The following is a 19133-nucleotide window of genomic DNA, read 5'->3' as shown; positions in this document are numbered from 1 at the left end:
TAAGTAATTTGCAATAATTTTGTAACAAAACTGTATGCTCTATGAGAAAATGACACGTTTAGTGTATAAAAGATGACAAGTACATTTATTTAAAAGGCAGAAGCAGTTCTAATGCAACACCCAATTTATCCCTTTCTTTCTTTGTCTCGTAAATGCATCACAGTACTTAACCAGTTGTATTGAGATTTTATTTCCCGAGTTTACGCTGTCAGGTGGCTCTGGTGCAGTCATAAAGAAAAGAGTTTTAAATGTGTCATGAACTGGAGAGCCCTCGATAAGATGAAATTAGATAAATATTAAACAATGTTTATTTTCTACATACAGTAATTACGATCCATTGTGTAAAAGGTGGAGCAACTGTGAAGTATCAAGTGTCCGTCCGTTCAGCCTGGCAGACCTACTCTGAGGCAGTAATAACACAGTAGTGGTTTGTTTCCCGGCGCCGAGTCTGTAGCAACAGTGAAGAGGAGCGAGATAATGAATTTATGACTAGTTACGGATCTGTGTCCCAGTAGCTTCGATCCAGCAACAAGACGGGAAGGTACTAGACGGAGTTGGCAGGTGGTTCTTTACAATTTTAATCACCTCGTTATGCTTCATAGAAAAGAGTCTTTCTGAAAGACTCTTTTAGTTAGCACTTAGCTAAACTAAGTTAGTTACACGAGTTCATCTTAATCATTGATTAGCTTTGTGCATAGCTACTATCTGCTACAACACCTAAGAAATACTGATGCAGTCTTACCAATTAATACTGAATGGCTACAAATGATTGACCAAGCCCAATTCTGTATTATGTATTCCACTCTCTTAAAGTCTCTAATATATAATTTTTCTTTCAGTGACTTCCGTTAACACTGACATCATGGACTGTGGTGATGGAGCAAATGGCAAGTCTGTCCTCTCTCATGTTACATGTTTATTTGATTCTACTTTAGGTTATTTTGTCGTTTTTAAAATATAAATATGGATTCTGTGCGACAAAAACGGACTGAATATTTCGTCAGGTGCCACAGCTGTGTTCGTATTGCCAGTTAACACAGGGTAGTTGTTAAAAACATGCAGTATTTGTGGGAGTTCCACAGGGACAGGAGGGAGGCACTGTGGCATCATTAGTCTCAGAGCATTAGTGCCTGTTCAGGTGTGAGACTGAGTGTCCTCCCTGTTTACACCATCACAACTCTGCTGGGAGCATCACAGGGCTGTTCAGAAAAAAAACACACCAGCAGATTAAAATGGAACTTTGAATGAATGAACTGGCAGTGTATACCACAAGAACTGAAGCTATTCTTCTTAATTACTACTACTACTACTACTACTACTACCAGTACTACTGCTACTTTCAGCTGCTCCCTTTAGGAGTGTCCACGTCAGATCATCTGCTTCCATCTGACCCTGTCTCCTACATCTTCTACTTTCATAAATCTCCTCTTTGTTCTTCCACTTTGCCTCCTGCCTGGTAGAGAACATCATCGTCCTTCTATTAATGTATTCACTATCCCTTCTCTGGACATGTCTCCACCTACATCCCCATCTTTGCCTCCTGTCTTTTCAGTAGTGCAGTCCTCTTTAAACTGTCAAACATCAGTGGTCTCACTACCGTGCTCTACACCTTTCCTTTAACTCTTGTAGAGAGGTATGAAGAAAAGAGTTGATATTTGACAACTCACTAAAGCAGCCTATGAGTGGATCTTTCTCCTCGGTATCACTCAGTCTGTTTGCTTGTATGTAGATGTGCAGGCAGAGTTGGACTCGGTAGAGGCTGAGCTGGAGCTGGTGGAGCTGCAGATCTCAGAACTCCTGGAGAAGCAGGCCCAACTAACACGCCGAAAGAATGCACTTCTGGAGCAAGTGGAGGAGACTTGTAATGCTGCACAACCGTCCTCATCATTGTCTTCACCCTCGTCTTCTTCAAAGCTGTCTGGAGGTCCAGTAATGACCAAACAGGAGATACAGCGCTATGATGGAGCAGGTACTGTGCAAGCATCGGCCACATTCAGTAACTTTTACATTGTTTATTCCACAAAGCCACTTTCTATGCTTAGTTTTTTACGTGTGAGGTCTGGTTGTCATGATTCTGAAAAAAGTCTGTTGCATTAGTGAGTCATAGAATACACAAACCTGAAGACAATTTCAGAATATACAGGTACATCTAAAAAAATTAGAATATCATGAGAAAGTTCAATATTTTTTGTCACTCATTTCAGAGAGTGAAACCCATATATTATATAGACTCATTAGACATAGAGTAAAATATCTCAAGCCTTATTTCTTGAAATTTTGATGACTATGGCTTACAGATAATGCAAACCCAAAATTCAGTGTCTTAGACAATTAGAATATTGCATAAAATCAATAAAAAAGGATATTTTAAACAGAAATGTCAGGCTTCTGAAAAGTTTGTTCATTTCTATGAACTCAAGACTTGGTTGGGCCTCGTTTTACATGAATTACTGCATCAGTGTGGCGTGGCATGGAGGTGATCAGCCTGTGGCACTGCTCAGGTGGAATGGAAGCCCAGGTTGCTTTGATAGTGTCCTTCAGGTCATCCACATTGTTGGATCTGGTGTCTCTCATCTTCCTGTTGACAATACTCCATAGATTCTCTATGAGGTTCAAGTCAGGTGAGTTTTCTGGCCAATCAAGCACAGTAACACCTGTTCAAAGTTGTACTGATGTAAAAGTAGATAAACAAGTTCTTTAACGGAAAGTGATGTTTCTACTGAGTGACTGGAGATGTGGCTTCTTGAGAATAATGTGAATAAACATTATAGGTTGGTGTTGTGTGTGTGTGTGTGTGTGTGTATATATATATTATCCTATGTTGATTCTTCCCAGATTTTCCATGGTCCAAAGATGTGGATGAGCATCTTAAGGAGTCCTTCCGTCTGTGTAAGTTCAGGCCACTGCAGCTCAGGGCCATCAACCTCACTCTGTCAGGCCGGGATCTGTTTCTGGTGATGCCAACAGGACGGGGAAAAAGCCTTTGCTACCAACTTCCTGCTGTTTGCTCAAAGGGTATGCTGTGTCTGTTCTCACAATTCATTCTGTTTTTCTTGTGAGCCTATAAACCCTGATCAGCTGCTCTATGTGTTTATGTGGGTTTAGGTTTTACACTGGTCATCAGTCCCCTGGTGTCCTTGATGGAGGACCAGATCATGTCCCTGAAGTCCATCAACGTCTCAGCAGTGATGCTCAACGCCTCTAGTAGCAAGGTACACAGCACCAAAACATATGCATTCAAAACAACTACGTATGTATGTACTTACATATGCATTACAAATGTATGTATTTAAATATGCATTTATGTATGTATTTACAAATGTATCTGTCTGTATGTGTTTATATTTATGTATGTATATATTTATCTATGGATGTATTTACATATAGTATATGTAGAAATTCAAAATTCTCATTCGACTTCATCAATCAAATGTTCCAAACAAACACACAGATGCAGTGGAAAACATCAGTGCCCAAGGACTGAGATGAACATTTATCACAATTAACTGTGCAATTGCTGTCATCAGTATTAAATTATGTTGCTATTTACTGATACACGCCTAACGGATTTGTTTAGTGAAGAAGATGTGTACTTGAACAGTCAACAGCACATCAGGTCTGAAACAGTGAACAGACAATTCTTGACTATATGTCTTCACTTTATAGTTCTTCATTTTCTCTATCATTGTTGTCTCCTTTGTCTTTCTTTTATCTTCCCTGTTTCATTTCTGTTTGTCTCCACTGCTTTTCCACACTGACCGAAGCTAATAAATCAAAATTCACAACAAAATTTGACACAAACAGTTTATCTGGTGCAGTAAAAGTGATGTAGAACTTCAAATGTCTGTCAATCATTGTATTCAAGAAGCTGAGTGATTAATTTGATTTATTTTCCATTTTTGTAATTTTTTTTAATTAAACCTTTATTTAACCCGATACAGTATCACTGAGATCGAGGGCGACCTGGCCAACACGCCATGAAAGAATACAGGTTTAAAAGAGAGATCATAACAGTGAATTAGAACAAACAATAATTTAGTCATAACAGAAAAGTTTGTCATTTTTTAAAATGCAATTTCAGTTGAGGTCACAGCAATTTAAACACACAGGCACTGTCCAGTTGGCTCTTGGTGTCTTGTCCATAAGACAGAATGAAGTGCTTGGAATGACATGAGGTCTGGTATTTCAGCTCCATAGGTGATTGTCTGTCCAGATGTTCTTTCTATAAGTTCTTGTTTAATTTTTGTACTTATAGGAACATGCTAAGACAGTCATGGCTGGAATGACAGATGCCAAGTGTCCTTTTAAGCTGGTCTACGTTACTCCTGAAAAAATCGCCAAGAGCAAGCTGTTGATGTCTCGTCTGGAGAAAGCGTACAAGGCCAACCTGATGAGTCGGATTGCTGTGGATGAAGTGCACTGCTGCAGCCAATGGGGACACGATTTCAGACCAGGTCAGAGGTCACATAGTGAACAGTAGCCTGTCTCTGCTCGATACAGTAGAGTCAGGAGTTCCAAAGGTGTGTATGACTGTGTGTGCAGATTATAAGCTGCTGGGCATCCTGAAGAGGCAGTTTCCCAAAGTGCCTCTAGTTGGTCTGACAGCCACAGCAACCAGCAGCGTCCTCAAAGACTGTGAGAAGATCCTGTGTGTGTCGCAGCCGGTAACACTCACCGCCTCCTTTAACAGAACCAACCTCTACTATGAGGTAAGCACGCCAGCGACACGCCACAGCCACTACACCGCATGTATACACCTGTTAACACAATGAAGGGGCAGGTGTTACTGCACATCTATACAGATTATATTCATCCTATAACTTTTAGCAGTGTTAACAGTGTTATCGATTTAATTACTTTTCTCAGTAATGCAATGGTAACATCACTGTTTCCAAATCAAATAGCTTTTCAATAGTTTAGCTCTTTTGTTGATCAGGTAGCGCAGTCGTATCCGTAACAAACACAATTTTCAAGCACAGCAACCCTTTTTGGAAGTGACTATGTTTGACAACAGGGGCCAGTGGTCATGGCTGAGCTAATGCTGCACTAAGGCATTGACTCAATGAAACTGTAAACTCCATTAAGCATTACTCACCAAAGTGATTTTACTGTTCTGTTAGTGGAACCTTAACCATGTGTGTTTTATTAAATAAACAGAGACTCTGAAAGTCTGATTTGGCTTCTTACTGAGCTGTGACACTGACCTGACATCAGCACCTTCTATTTACCCTGAGATCAAACTGATGCAGGAAAACTGTAAAGATGGAACACCAGGACATTTATCAGAGGTTCCAAATAAAACAGATGAGACCAGAATGACTTTGGGAAGTAATGGTGACTTGATATTTTTAGTACAAGTTTACAGAAGCCCATATTTTTGGGCTGGCATCCCATGCAATTAGAGTGTGTTGGTCTCTCTTTGTATATAACTAATAAAAGGATTTCAAACACTTTGATTATATGTCCTGACGTTCCATAGTCTGGAAAATGTATAAAATGTATGTGTGTAACCAGTTCAGTCTAGCAGATCAATCATAAAACTGCATAAAAAAGGCACTTGGTGAGGCAACTAGTACTCCTGCCTCATGGTAGAGGGCGCTTGTGAGCCTGCAGAGTCCTCTTGCTACAAATCTAGTACAGCAGTTTGTTTCTTTTTCCTTCTTGCCTTAATCTCAAAATGGAAGATTACATATGCAACATAATTTGATTGAAAATTTAATTTTGACCTTCAATGAAATTTGCGTCACATATGTATGTGTAAATAATGCTGATATGAGATGTGAAACATAACCTGTTAACTGTTGCCAATCAAATGGTGAATAACATACTGTTACATCCAGCTTTATTTTGAAAGCTTCTTGTTTGGTTCCTGTCAGTCCACATGTGCCAGCTTGACAGCAGGGACTATATAACCAGGCCCTTCGTTTCACTCTCTCTCTGTTCCGGTTTTACAGGCCACCAGCTTCAGCAGCACACTTATGTGCTTGTATTAAGATGTTTGGTCTTCGTTTTGGTTTGATCCAGTTTGCTATTGTTTCAGTACACCTTAGTTTACCAGTTAATTGTGATCGTGTGTCCATCATTATGTTCGGCTCATGAGCCAGCTGTAACAATACTCTTTTGGGTTCGTAATTTTGTAGATCTGACACTGAAAGAGTCAGTGCCTCACGAGCCACGAACCTCACCAAATATCACTGAATATGTACTGCATGACACTTAAGTCAAAATGTGAAGAAAAAGCCTACAGTTGTAATGGGGTCAGTTTAACAGAGCTACATGGATCCTAATACAAATTTAAAAACTCCTGAATTACTATGTGGTTGGATGTTCATTCCTATTGACAAGGAATCTGCAGAAGACATCAGACATTATTGGATCGGTTACTGGGCAGCACAGTTAACTGAAACTATTTTTTTTTTTCACAGGTTCGTATTAAAAATGACACATCATTAAATGACATTGCTTCCCTGATCAAGAACAAATACAAGGACCAGTCAGGTACTGTGGTTCATAAGTATAATTACATGAAACAAAATCAAATTAAATGCCCTAAATTAGGACCAATATGCTGATGTGACTAAATGGACTCCATGGACTGTAGATACTCAATCTGCTTATTCCCCTGTTTGTGTTTGTGTGCATGCGCCACAGGGATTGTATATGTGTTCTCTCAAAAAGACGCTGAGTTGGTGTCATCTGAGCTCCAGAAGATGGAGGTTGTGGCATATCCGTACCACGCCAACATGGACCCTGAAAGCAAGTCCAGGATTCACCGTAAATGGACCACCAACAAAATCCAGGTGTTAAGCTGTGACACAGACTGGCACAGTGGGTGTGTTGGTTCTGATCCTGCTGAAATAAACATGTCTGTGGGTTACCCTGCAGGTGGTGGTTGCTACGGTGGCCTTTGGTATGGGCATCGACAAACCTGACGTTAGGTTTGTCATCCACCACACCATCAGCAAGTCCATCGAAAACTACTACCAAGAGAGCGGGCGAGCAGGTCGACCATATGGCACCATTTTAGGACAACATAACTGTTTCTATTGGTTGGATATTTTTGTAAAAATATCTGCTTCTTGTCTACAGGGCGAGATGACCGTCCTGCAGACTGCATTCTCTACTTTGGCTTTGCTGATATTTTCCGGATCAGCACCATGGTGGTGATGGAGAACGTTGGTCAAAAGAAGCTGCTCCAGATGGTGGACTACTGCCAGAATGTGGACCGGTAGGACACAGTCTGTGGTAATCAATCTGTCAGGGTTACAGATGTGGGAAAAACTAATCTGGCTTTGCAAATTAGCTCTAAACTACGCACTGGAAGAAAGTGAACAATAGGAAAAACTACCCAAGGAAAACATGAGTGAGTTTGGTTCGCTTAAACTCTACCTGTACTGGTCATACTTATGACCAATAGTTGTGCTTTGTGTATTACTTATAAGCAAGAGAGGCACAAATTCAGTAAAAAAATCATCATAAATGCACCACACTGGACCTTTTCGTTACATGAATTATGGGCGGGGGCAGAACATATGGGGAACAGCCATTGCTGGCTATAAGTGATGTACTATCACTGTTTCTGCGTGATCGAGTGCGAGTAAACAACCAGCAGTCAGTGCCTTAGTAGAAAGCATGTGTTTGCGGCTGTTTGTGCAGTCATAAGCTTTGCACTCCTCCGTTGTCCTAGAGACGTGACCCAGCACTGGTCAATAATGTGTCATCTTTGACTGGTGTCTGCAGCATGGAGTCAGTGACCAGTCCATCACAGCTCAGGTAATTGGATAATGCAATGAGTCTGCGTCACTACTGGAGCTGGAACATGACGGAGGCAACATGTCTCTGACCATGACTGACTGACGGAGCAGTGACTTAGTACTCTAGAACTGCTTGTATTATGGATGAACTCTACCCTGCAGAGGAAACTCATTTCTGTTGCTTGTATTTGCGATATTATTCTGTTGTGCCACTACCCATAGGAACGTAGATGAACCAATTCAATTTAGCCCTTGGTTTTTTGGCTCAGCTCCACAGCTTTGAGAGCTTGACTTCTGATGCCCTGTTTAATCACATAGGACCGGACAGTAGACAGGGAGGGGCGTAGTGAAGGGTCTTCTTGTACTTTTACTGGCTTTGTCATCACTATTCAGTCTGTATTTAAATTGTGGCTGGTGATAAATGTGTTTGACTGCTGGACTCTTCCAGTCTGTACAAACCTGTACTTAACTGTTTCATGACTGTGGTGTTCACTGTGAAGGTGCCGACGTTCTGTCATGGCTGTTCACTTTGATGAGGTGTGGGATGGTGAAGAATGCTGCCAGATGTGTGATAACTGCCATCACAAAAAAGGTGGGATATTTGGAATCATGTTTTTATGTTGGACTTTGAGTTGAGGATTCTTAAAGTCTGTGTGAACTAGAAATGTGTATATTTTCACCACAAATCAAAGAAAATGTATTATTAACCCCCAATCAAAGCAAATGTAAAGTATATATGTCAACTATGTATAACATTAAGTTAAATTAAGAGGGGAATCATAGCTGAATAATGATCAGTGACACATAATATGTATATTATGGGCTGTGAAATCAACAGATCTAATTATAGACTTCTTTAACTATGCAGAAATGTTAACTGCATAAGTAATAAAGTAAAGTAACCGGAAAATGCTGATGTTGAAAATGTGACCTCTGACCCCCCCAGACTACACCACCATCGACATAACGAAACATGCCAGGCAAGTATTGCAGATCTTGGAAATGGCAGCATCCATGGATGAAAAGATGACTCCTCTAAAGGTGGTGGAATCCTGGATGGGGAAAGGCCCGTCAAAAGTCAGGAAGATGATCCAGACCACGACGCTGTCTCGACTCCAGGCTGAAGCTGTGATCGTTCATCTGCTACAGCAGGGATATCTCAGGTACCGCATTCCACGTCAGTATCAGTCTGCCTGTTGAGTATAACCGGGTCGGCCTTTCACAAACTTATTCATATTCATTTGTATCCATAGTTAATAGAAAAACATTTATTTTCTGTAAACAGGAGCTCTGAATGTCCTGTCGATCATTGGAGCCTCTTCCTTAATTATGTATAACTTTTGGCCTTCATAAGGATTGAAGTTACTGCAGATTTGACCTAAAACTCAGTGTTAAATGTAGATGGTCTTGAAAAACATGACATTTACATGGATGATGCAGGATAATAACATACTTGTTTAGAAAAAAATATCAAAGTGGCTATTGCCACAGTACTGTGGGACTACTTTGTCATTTGTCTATTACCACAGAGCCGATCAGCACCCTCATTATATCGTGTGTAGACTGGGAACCTGTCACTCTGCTGCCACAGTACTATGACAGTTGGCATCACATATGCCGTGGCATGTGCCTCTCTGGTTACAGGAAAAGGCTACCAGTTACAGGAAGGTTTGTGCACCTGTTCACACTTTCAGTTTCAGCATGCAGGCAAACAACATGAAACGTGGTGACTGTTTGCCTCATATGAGGAATTTGCCGGGGTTTTTGGTGAATATAAATCAGCCACTGGGACAACGTTCAGAGTGAAGAATTTGGATCATTTGATTGGCTCTGTGGCAATAGACAAACTGATATTTCATGCCACAGTACTGTGGCAGTAGCCATTGCCGTAAAATATTTAATCCAGTATCAACATGAAAAGTAGGAAATTACAAATTTTCCTCAGCAACTAGATGTAAGATGCATTCAGGTAAATGAAGAATTCTATGGTTTTGTTTTATTCGTGCTGGTTGTTTTTTGTCATCAATAATAAAATCTGGTAGCACCTGTAAATATGATGGTGTGACTTCTGTGTGGTTTTTCTGGTGATCTCAGAGAGGATTTCAGCTTCACTCCGTACACCACCTACTTCTACCTGAAGCCAGGACGGAAAGCTCCTCTGTTGAAAAACCAGACTCACACTCTCAGCATGAAGATAAGAACAGCACAGACATCATCATCATCATCATCATCATCATCATCAGAGGTCAGTAAAAAATATCCACCTAGAACAACTGACTAAAGCCAATCATCTGCTGGCTTTAATTTCTATGTTCACCTTCTTATCCTGAAACTCACCCACTGTAATGAAGAAAAGAGTTTTAAGAGTGTGTCAGAGCTCAAATTGATCAGTGAATGCACAATAAAAATGCTCCTCATGGTCTCAAATCAGTTTAAAGACGTATGTGTGAGCTTTTAAAGTCCCTCTTCACTTATGGCTCGGTAACAGAAAACATGGAACAGAAAACCTCAGTTTAAATTCAATCTTACTTTAAAAGTGGAAAAAGCATTTTCAGGTCTGTGTAATAATGGGAAATCACACTAACCAGCTTTTTTTTGGCTTTATAATATTCTTATTATTTAGGTCATTATCTTCGAACATTTGACTTTTAATCTTGATGATGTTTTTGACACTAATGAACATATACCATAACTATTAAAGACAAAGCTGAAGTCTGAGACACGCCTTATCACAGAGAATCTCATTTTGTGTAATGAACTGGGGGGATTAGAGGTGTTACTAGGCTGAGACGTATAATCCCTCCAGCGTGTCCTGGCTCAGCTCCTTGTCCACATCAGACCAGTACAGTGTCCATATCACTGCAGATGCTGAACCAGTCTGACTGTCAGAGTGATGTTGAATCTTTAGCCAAAGCCCAATTTTTGGGAGTGTAATTGAAAATTTCTAAAATTTCTTTTACTCCATATGTCAGTACTTCGTTTTAGTGTTTACATAACTATTACACTTATATTGAATGTGGTAGGATTCTAAGATGCTGTATGATTCTAACACATTCAGCATAGGTGTAGTAGTTCTATAACACTAAGATGAAGTTCTAACATATGAAGTAATGTAAGTTTTCTAGTACAGGAGATTATATATTCTTTTAATGCCAAGCATTTCTAGTGTGAAAGTTTTAAAGATAACCCTACCAATGGGCTGATTTTGAAACAGTTTGTGACAAAATCATTTGCAATATCTTTTTCTTTCTCTTTTTGTTTAAGCTTCTACTAAACATGTTTCCTGTGTTTATGAAAGTGAAATATTAATGTTTTTTCCTCCTTCTTGTTGTAATTTTTCTTTAACACATTTTTCCCATGAGTGTTCCATGTTTGGTTCTTCTGTATCTGTCAAATATTTGAACAAATGATCGAAATGCATCATATTATTGACAGAGGTAAGTCTGATGTTTACTCAGGCCGAGGCCAAAGACAGAACTGTTGATTATAATGTGAGAGAAGTCCTCTCCTACTGTGCTTTGGATATTCTAACCTGATTCATTCTAGATGTAGTTTCCATTGCTCTGCATGAACGAATACACTTCATAATCCTTCTAATGTTACTTCATTGACAAAGCTGTGAAAAAGATGCAGTTAATACATTTAAATTCTAATGTTTTAAATGATAAAACATTAGAATTATTAAATGTCCTAAAGCAGAATAAAAATGCATACATACATACGATAGATATCACTCCTTCCACAGCTGTGTCCTTGGAGCCAAAATAGCAGTGGTGGTAATTTCTTAGAAAAGAAGTGGAAATTTTTCAATCTGATGGCTTTAGCGCAAACCCATATGATCATTCCATTTTACACATTTATGACAAATCATTATTAACGTGACCGTGAAAATGGAACTACAGAATGTGCAGAAATCCCAGAAACAGCGTCTCCTCCCATCAAGAATCTAGTCAGACAAAATACTGTAAAGTCAGATGAACAGATAACCAGATGAACTCCAGCTTTTCCTCTGTGAACTGACGTCTGCTTGGTTTCCTAACACTGGTATATTTAATAATGACATGATTAGGGATGGAACGATTACCGTTAAAACAATAAACAGCAGTAAAATTGCCAACGGTTAGTATTACCGTTAAAATTTTAATTATCATGGTAATTGTGTTTGATTACTGCACTTTTCCGGAGAAAATGCCTATTTAAAGATATGCTTTTATGTCAAATATTTGAATATAGTTTTAATTTATTGCAAGTTTGATTTTACATTCCTGATATGTAGAACCAATATTCACTTTTAAAGTCTTTGAAAAGGTTCGTTAAGCGTCTTTGTGTTATTTATGCAATAAAGTATATACATTTTTCAAATCGGATTTTATATATTTTTTGTGTTGTTTGTCCTTTTGTTTTGATATAGTAGGTTAAAGTGGGAAAAAAATAATAGACAGATGATATAGATGAAGTTGTGCTGAAAAAAAAAGATACCAAACATGGGTATAATAAACATTTGTTTATATAGTATATAAAGGCAAAATCAAAAGTACTGAAAAACAGCCAAAATAGGCTCAGACCACTAAGGGTTAATATTTGAATGTTTCTGCCAACAGAAGGTACATTGTAGCAATTATTTTATTAGTTTTTTTGTTTTGTTTTGTTTTGGTTTTTTTTTTTTTAAAATACAACTTGGTTAAATTATTTCAGTGTGTGTATAAGTACTTTTTGAACATTTTGAGCACAATTTCAACAATACCGTGATAACAATGATAAGAGTGATAATTTTGGTCACAATAACCGTGATATGAAATTTTCATATCGTTACATCCTTAGACATGATGAACATGATCTGTGTCTGAAAACTTTAAGACTAAGGTCTCACGGTGGACATTACATTTTGACCTGATGAATACTGATACAGTCGATAGATTAATTATGCCTAGAACACACATCTGCCTCACCTATGTTTGACTTTGTAACCAGGCTACGGCTGCAGCAGAGAACAAGGGTAATGTGTTTGAATATAAAGTAAAGGTTTTGCAACGACAACACTGAAATTATCTTTTTATAGTCAATACAACATCGGACCATTTTACATAAGTTACACCTTCACTATAACGTCAGTGTCTAGTCAATACAGTAAATGTATGAACATGAGAAGCATGAAACATAAATAAAGATGTGTTCATTTTTATCACCTTCAGTTATGGCCAAACTATGTGATATGACGACACAGAGACCTTAACCTTTGACCTTTGGCCACCAAAGTCTCATCCCTTCAACCTTATGCCAAATAGAGAAGAAAGTCGCTCCTGGTTCCAGTAGTAAATCCATTATAAAACTTGTGGAATGATGGAGCACATGTGATGCAAACACACAGGCCTTGGTGAGGATGGAGGAGTGTGTCCTGTTCTGTCCTGTCCATTCATGTAGGTGTTTACGGCCTGTGTTTGTTAATGACCTGCAGGTGAAAGTCTCTACTGCCAGTGACAAGGCCAGGTCCAAAGGGGACAAGAGGTCAGGTCAAAGTGCTGGAGATGTCCCTGTGTCCAAGAAAGTCAAGAGAGACCTCCCCTAGCCCCCCTCCCCCCCAAGCACAGGAGACAAGATAACTAAGTACAGTCCTGCTTCTTTTCTTTCATCACTGCTTGTTTTTTTCAGGGCCTTTGGTCTGTTCACATTGGTGTCACTGGTAGAGGGTGGATCCAAACACACTGACAAACATAACGTTAGCCTCATAATTGCCTAAGTAATACACTATATGGACAGAAATATTGGGACACGTTGAATTCAGGTGTTTCTTTTCAAACAGATCTGGGATACAAAACAATAAGGACAAATGCCATAATGTAGTTTTATATTGGCATACTTATCATTGCATTGGTTAGTTTTGTTTAAATTGTTGTCTTTGCTTTCAAAATGCCTCAGAGATGGGTTTTTTTTTGTTCTGACTGTAAATAATGTTTTTACTACAACTAACCATCTACTTTCTTCACATCTCACTTAGGAAGAAAAATCTCCTATTAAACTTTATAGAAATATTGCTGCTTATAAACTATATGGACAAAAATATTGGGCACATCATGGATACAGCTCATAAGATGTTCTCTTCATGCTGATTTGAGATATGAACATTAACATTAATAATCAGTGTGATATTTATCACAATATAAAACTATATTACATTTAACTATAACTATAATACATTTGTCATTATTGTTTTGTATCCCAGACCTCTGTTAGAAAAGAAACACCTGAATTCAACATGTCCCAATACTTTTGTCCTTATAGTGTATGACTTAGGCAATTATGTTATGAGGCTATCGATATTCATATAAAGTCACATAAGAAATGCAGTGAACCATGTGGTTTGGGTGAAACACTGTGTCATTACTGTTGCATCCAATCCAATAATGACCGCTGTGTAGAACTTAATTCGATCTGCTTCGTGTAAGAGCTGCACAATTAAGTTAAAAAGGCTTAGATTGTCTGCAATATTGCAGTTGCAACTTGAGTCTTGGTTATGTAGAAAAAAGCAAAAATTACTGATTACTACTGATTATTGATCAGGATTACTGACTGTTGAAAAATGCGCTTACTTTCATTGTGTTACTGAATACAGACTATGACAGGTGCATTAGACATTTAACCTCCTAAGACCCATGACATGTCAACAAAGTACAAGCTTTTTTGTTTTTTATTTAATAAGTGCCTATATTGGAAACATCATGATGTAACAGTTTTTTCAGATGCAGTTTTAAAAATTTTTATGGAATGTCCTTTGTGGTGGACAGTTTTCTTTTCTTTTTTTTTTTTTGTATAAAGTTGTGAAACTCTTGTCCACAAATGTGGACAGTGGGTCTTAGGAGGTTAAACAACAGCCTTTTGTGTTGATACAACCTTTTGCACATGTTGACTGTAGTCGCGATTATGATTCGACAGATTGAGCAGCTTCTACCTTAAACTGGTGCATGTTTTTATATGATGATGTACAGCAGTAAGTGTCTGTTTCACATGTTAAAATGTTCACTCATTCTATGGAAAATAAACTACAGTGTTGTGGAACCAACATCGTTTCCTTTTTTCACATTGGGCTTTTTTTTTTTTTTTTTTTACTTTACACAGCCACAGTATCGATACATGTGTCCTGCTGTGCTCACATGGTATCAGTACCAAAGGTCTTACTTATATTAGGTATTGAACAGTGAAACACAACCCAAATATTACATGTATGGCTTTGTTTGAAATAGAAATCATTGTGTACATTAATACATGACAAATGACATGTACCTTATTCTGTAGGGTCAGTGTTTTTTTTGGTGGAATGCTGCTGCTTGTCTCTGCTCAAGGCTATCAGGAGTTTACTTTGCAGTCTTTGTCCTGTTCACATTTTTATATTTGGTTTGGTGACTGTTTCTTCCTTCAAATGCTCGACACTAGTTTCAATCACTGTACCATGAGAGGTGTAAAAAAAAAACATTAAGTCAATGCAAGAATTGGTTTGGTGACTGTTTCTTCCTTCAAATATTCAACACTAGTTTTAATCACTGTACCATGAGAGGTGTAAAAAAAATATTAAGTCAATGCAAGAATGGCACAAAACCACTGTCAAATATAAATGTTAACAGATACTAATACAAACCTGATGTTCTGACTATGAACAACACACGATAATATAATTGGGCTCATAATTCAGTGTGAACATTAGCCCAATAATGTTTGATTTTTGTTCTAAAACATTTTGTACACCTCTATAGCTGTATTCTGACATAGTAGAAGTGAGTTCATAGTATCTGTACTGTGTTATATATGTGGGCTTCATAGACAATGTTACTAAATGTTGTCTTTGCCAAGATGTGAAACAGACATTGCTTTAAGAAATAAGACCAAGTTTTGTTGTGTAGTATGTTGTTTTGCTCCTGAAGAAATGATGACTTTGTGCTAAACATTTACTGTAAGTCTGAGTCTCAGGTCCAGACTCTGATTCACATAAATACTGAGGCGGCCACAGCTGAAGGAATTAATGGAAAATCTGCATCTCAGATGTTTGCAACGTTACCAAATGTTGTAGTCAGATATCAACAAAAACAGCAATCACACAGTCTAAGTCTCCAGAAACCAGAGGAAAACGTGTTATAGTTTCATTGTAACATTCACTGAGATTCAGATTATATATCGTGGTTCTTATCTCTAAAGAGTTCCGCCTGAAATCAGACTAAAAGGTGAAGTCTGCGTATTTGTGTCCTTTTCGGAACATGGATGGCTTGAATTGGACAGTAGTGAGGTATAACCTGAGAACCGCTTAAGCTTTAACATTCATGTCCACCAGTACTTGCTGTCACTAACTCCACTAATGAGTCATGACATCAGAAACTACTAACATGACTAAAGTGAACATTTCAGATCGACTGGAATTATCTTCAGTTTTTACATTTGCATTTTCTTTGTCATTCAGATGGATTTTCTCATGTTTAACCTTGTCATGGTTTGTCACTTATTCTTATTTTCATGGTTACAGGACACGTCAGCTGTTGTAGCCACTGAGGAAGGGGCTGAAATGACCTTTGAACCCACTGTCATGGGTTGTCCTCGACAACCCAAACAGAAACTCTTTAAAGAACAGAAGAATCTGTCTAGAAAACAGGACTTGAAGCCTGTTGACCAGGCAGAGAGAGCCAAGAAACAGATGCTAAACAGACTAGAGGAGGACGAGGGGGGGGCCAACCCAATGCCCCCCCACAACAGAGTTGAGGTGCACGTTGAAATTAACCTGACAGAGGATACTGGAGACAAAACATCACCACGCCCACTAAAATCATACTCCAAACACAAACCCTCCACCCATCAGAAAAAGAGGAGGAATCCCCTTACGCCGTCCCCCTCCCCAGATGGAAACCAACCCCCCTGCACCGTGTCCAGCTCCCCATCCCATTCCTCTATCATCTCTGAGACAGCAGCAGAGGAGCTCTGTCACCTTAGGAATTACTACAGTAAACAGCTCAGAAGAATAAACCATATCTCCCATGAGCACCTGGGGCGGCCCACAGAGCCTGGAGTCTTAGCATGTCTGACTGAACCACTGAGGAGCTTCCGCGGGCTCCCCAGGGTGAGCATCGGCCAAACGGCCAGAAGTCTGTGGACACGAGTCAGTGGCAGGAGGAAGCTGGTCCGCTGATCACATGACCAGTCTCATGACTGGTAGCATTTTAAACACTGAATGTTCAGGACTCACATCAAAACAGATTAACTTAAATTATGTTGTATCAAACTTAAAAACTAGAAACTTTAATTAAAGTTTAATCTTCAAACTTTCTGTAGAAGGCCCAGTATTTTAAGATTTGGAGAAGTCAAAGTACAGAAACAGAATATATTATTCATAATTTTGTTTTCATTTGTGCATCAGGAGGCTTTAATCACAGTAATAAATCATGTGGTGTTTCCTCTACTATAATTAAAACAGATTCAAGTATGTAATACTTTCAGAGAAAACCTGAAAAAAAATCACTGGTGAATAATGAAGGTGTTTTAATATAAATATAATTATGTTAAATCAGTAGAATACAAACTGATTCAGATTCAAGAAGCTGAAGCTGCTCTTTCATACCGTTAACCTGTAGTGTCATCTGCTGTCACTAGTGTGTAACTGCATCCTGATAAAAAAACTGAACAGAATCCATGGTGGTGTTCAGATGTTCCTTTTTTTGTTTTGGTTCTTGACTGAATGAAATGACCAAACATGTAAATTTGAGGCTGTGATGATTAAATCAGCCTTTACATCTGGGACACATGTCCCTTAACTTACTTTTGTCTCTGCATCTCGGTTTTAAAGAATTATCTTGTGTTTGAACTTCCAACAGTATGTGACGTGTGGACACAACTCTCTGTTCTCTAAAAAAAAAAGGCAATGTTATAGTAGATAGCTCGTGTCTTGTATTTCAAGCTTAGGAGTATTTTTAATTGTCTTAATAATTTAATAAAACAAAACTGCAAACAGTGAACAGTAAACTGGATATTCAGCAGGTACAGACATGTTTTTGTATCAGGCTGGAGTAAGGACAGATGTGGGTTAAAATGGGTTTAAACAGTTCTTCATAAGGAAGAAGTACAAAGACACAGATGCTGGTAAATCAACAGAATATACTGTATGTACTGGGGATTTGGACAAAACATTATATACTGACTTAGAATGGTTAAGACAAATGAAAAAGCCAGTGTTCCTTCAGTGACTGTGGATTGTTCTGGTAAGAGAGAAATGGTTTTACATTAAAGTCAATGCAAAGGTAAAGGTGAGACTTCTGCAGTTTCTGTATAACGAACAAACAATGAGTAATAATGATGCAAAAACTACGACTGTGAGTATAATAATAGCATTAATAATGATAATATTAAAGCCGCAAGCGGCATCTAAAGGCCCTCGCCAAGGGCACGTCCAGTAGAAGTATGCTCATCGTTCAGCAGGTGGTGCTCTAGCACCAAATTTCAATGTCTTCTAATGAATGGGTGTAGGCCTGGGAGATTGACAATTGACTCAAATTTGAGACAAATCAGTGTTCGTATGTCCGAACTGAACAAGTTTTTGTATAAATAAATCTGTAGGGGGCGCTATGGAGCCAAAATTTAATTTGTTCCATTGAATGGGTGTAGGCCTGCGACATGTACCATTGAGTCAAATTTGAGCCAAATTGGTGTTCATATGTCCGAACTGATGCAATTTTCGTGAAGGTAAATTTGTAGGGGGCGCTATTGCGCAAAATGGCATTTTATTTTGATAAATGGGTGTAGGCCTGGGAGATTAACAACTGATTCAAATTTGAGCCAAATCGGTGTTCGTATCTCCGAACTGATGTCATTTTTGTAAATGTACATTTGTAGGGGGCGCTGTAGTGCGAAATTTAAATTTATTTTAATAAATGGGTGTAGACCTGGGAGATGGACGTCTGAGTCTAATTTGAGTCAAATCGGTGTACGTATGTCTGAGCTGAAGCTATTTTTGTAATGGTAAAGTCGCAAAGAAACTTTGCAAAGTTTGTGACGTCGTCACACAAAAATGGCGACACTAGTCCAAAAAATTCGGCTAACTTTTGATGCCCCACTTCTCTAGATACTGTACACTGATTTTGAGCTCATTTGGCCAAATGGCCAAGGAGGAGATAGTTAAAATACGATGTCAGCGAAAACGCTGACTCAGCATTTTGGAAATTTCAATCCAATATGGCCGACTTCCGGTTGGTTTAGGGGCGTGGCCATAATAATATTTTTTGTTTGTCTCCTCACGATGAATCTGTGTACCGATTTTCGTGGCTCTACGACAACCTTTATGTTGGACGTGCTCCCATTGACGTAATGCATTTCCACTTTTCAAGGGGGCGCTGCAGCAACATTTCTTTACCG

General features: G+C 38.7%; 1 protein-coding gene across 5 annotated transcripts; it reads left to right on the top strand.

The window, feature by feature from the left end:
• The first annotated feature begins 265 nt into the window (after positions 1–265).
• recql (RecQ helicase-like) lies at positions 266–17732 on the top strand. Of its 5 annotated transcripts, XM_030149965.1 has the most exons (16): positions 273–561; positions 840–887; positions 1730–1969; positions 2836–3015; positions 3106–3212; positions 4256–4454; positions 4543–4709; positions 6426–6498; positions 6652–6800; positions 6886–7003; positions 7090–7228; positions 8255–8346; positions 8701–8917; positions 9849–9999; positions 13210–13358; positions 16261–16344. In XM_030149965.1, exons 2-15 carry the CDS (start codon positions 863–865, stop codon positions 13318–13320), a joined length of 1968 nt encoding a protein of 655 aa, XP_030005825.1. In that variant the 5' UTR covers positions 273–561; positions 840–862; the 3' UTR covers positions 13321–13358; positions 16261–16344. The 5 variants fall into 5 exon arrangements, with proteins under 5 accessions (XP_030005822.1, XP_030005823.1, XP_030005826.1 ...); XM_030149962.1 differs by lacking the exon at positions 13210–13358 and having other exon boundaries at positions 266–561; positions 16261–17732; XM_030149966.1 differs by lacking the exon at positions 16261–16344 and having other exon boundaries at positions 272–561; positions 9849–9981; positions 13207–13464.
• Positions 17733–19133: the final 1401 nt, after the last annotated feature.

The sequence above is a fragment of the Sphaeramia orbicularis genome, chromosome 12, assembly GCF_902148855.1.
Source record: "Sphaeramia orbicularis chromosome 12, fSphaOr1.1, whole genome shotgun sequence".
In the NCBI taxonomy this organism is placed as follows: domain Eukaryota; kingdom Metazoa; phylum Chordata; class Actinopteri; order Kurtiformes; family Apogonidae; genus Sphaeramia; species Sphaeramia orbicularis.
The sequence above is the reverse complement of the archived record's forward strand: the minus strand, read 5'-3'. Positions and strand labels throughout refer to the sequence as shown.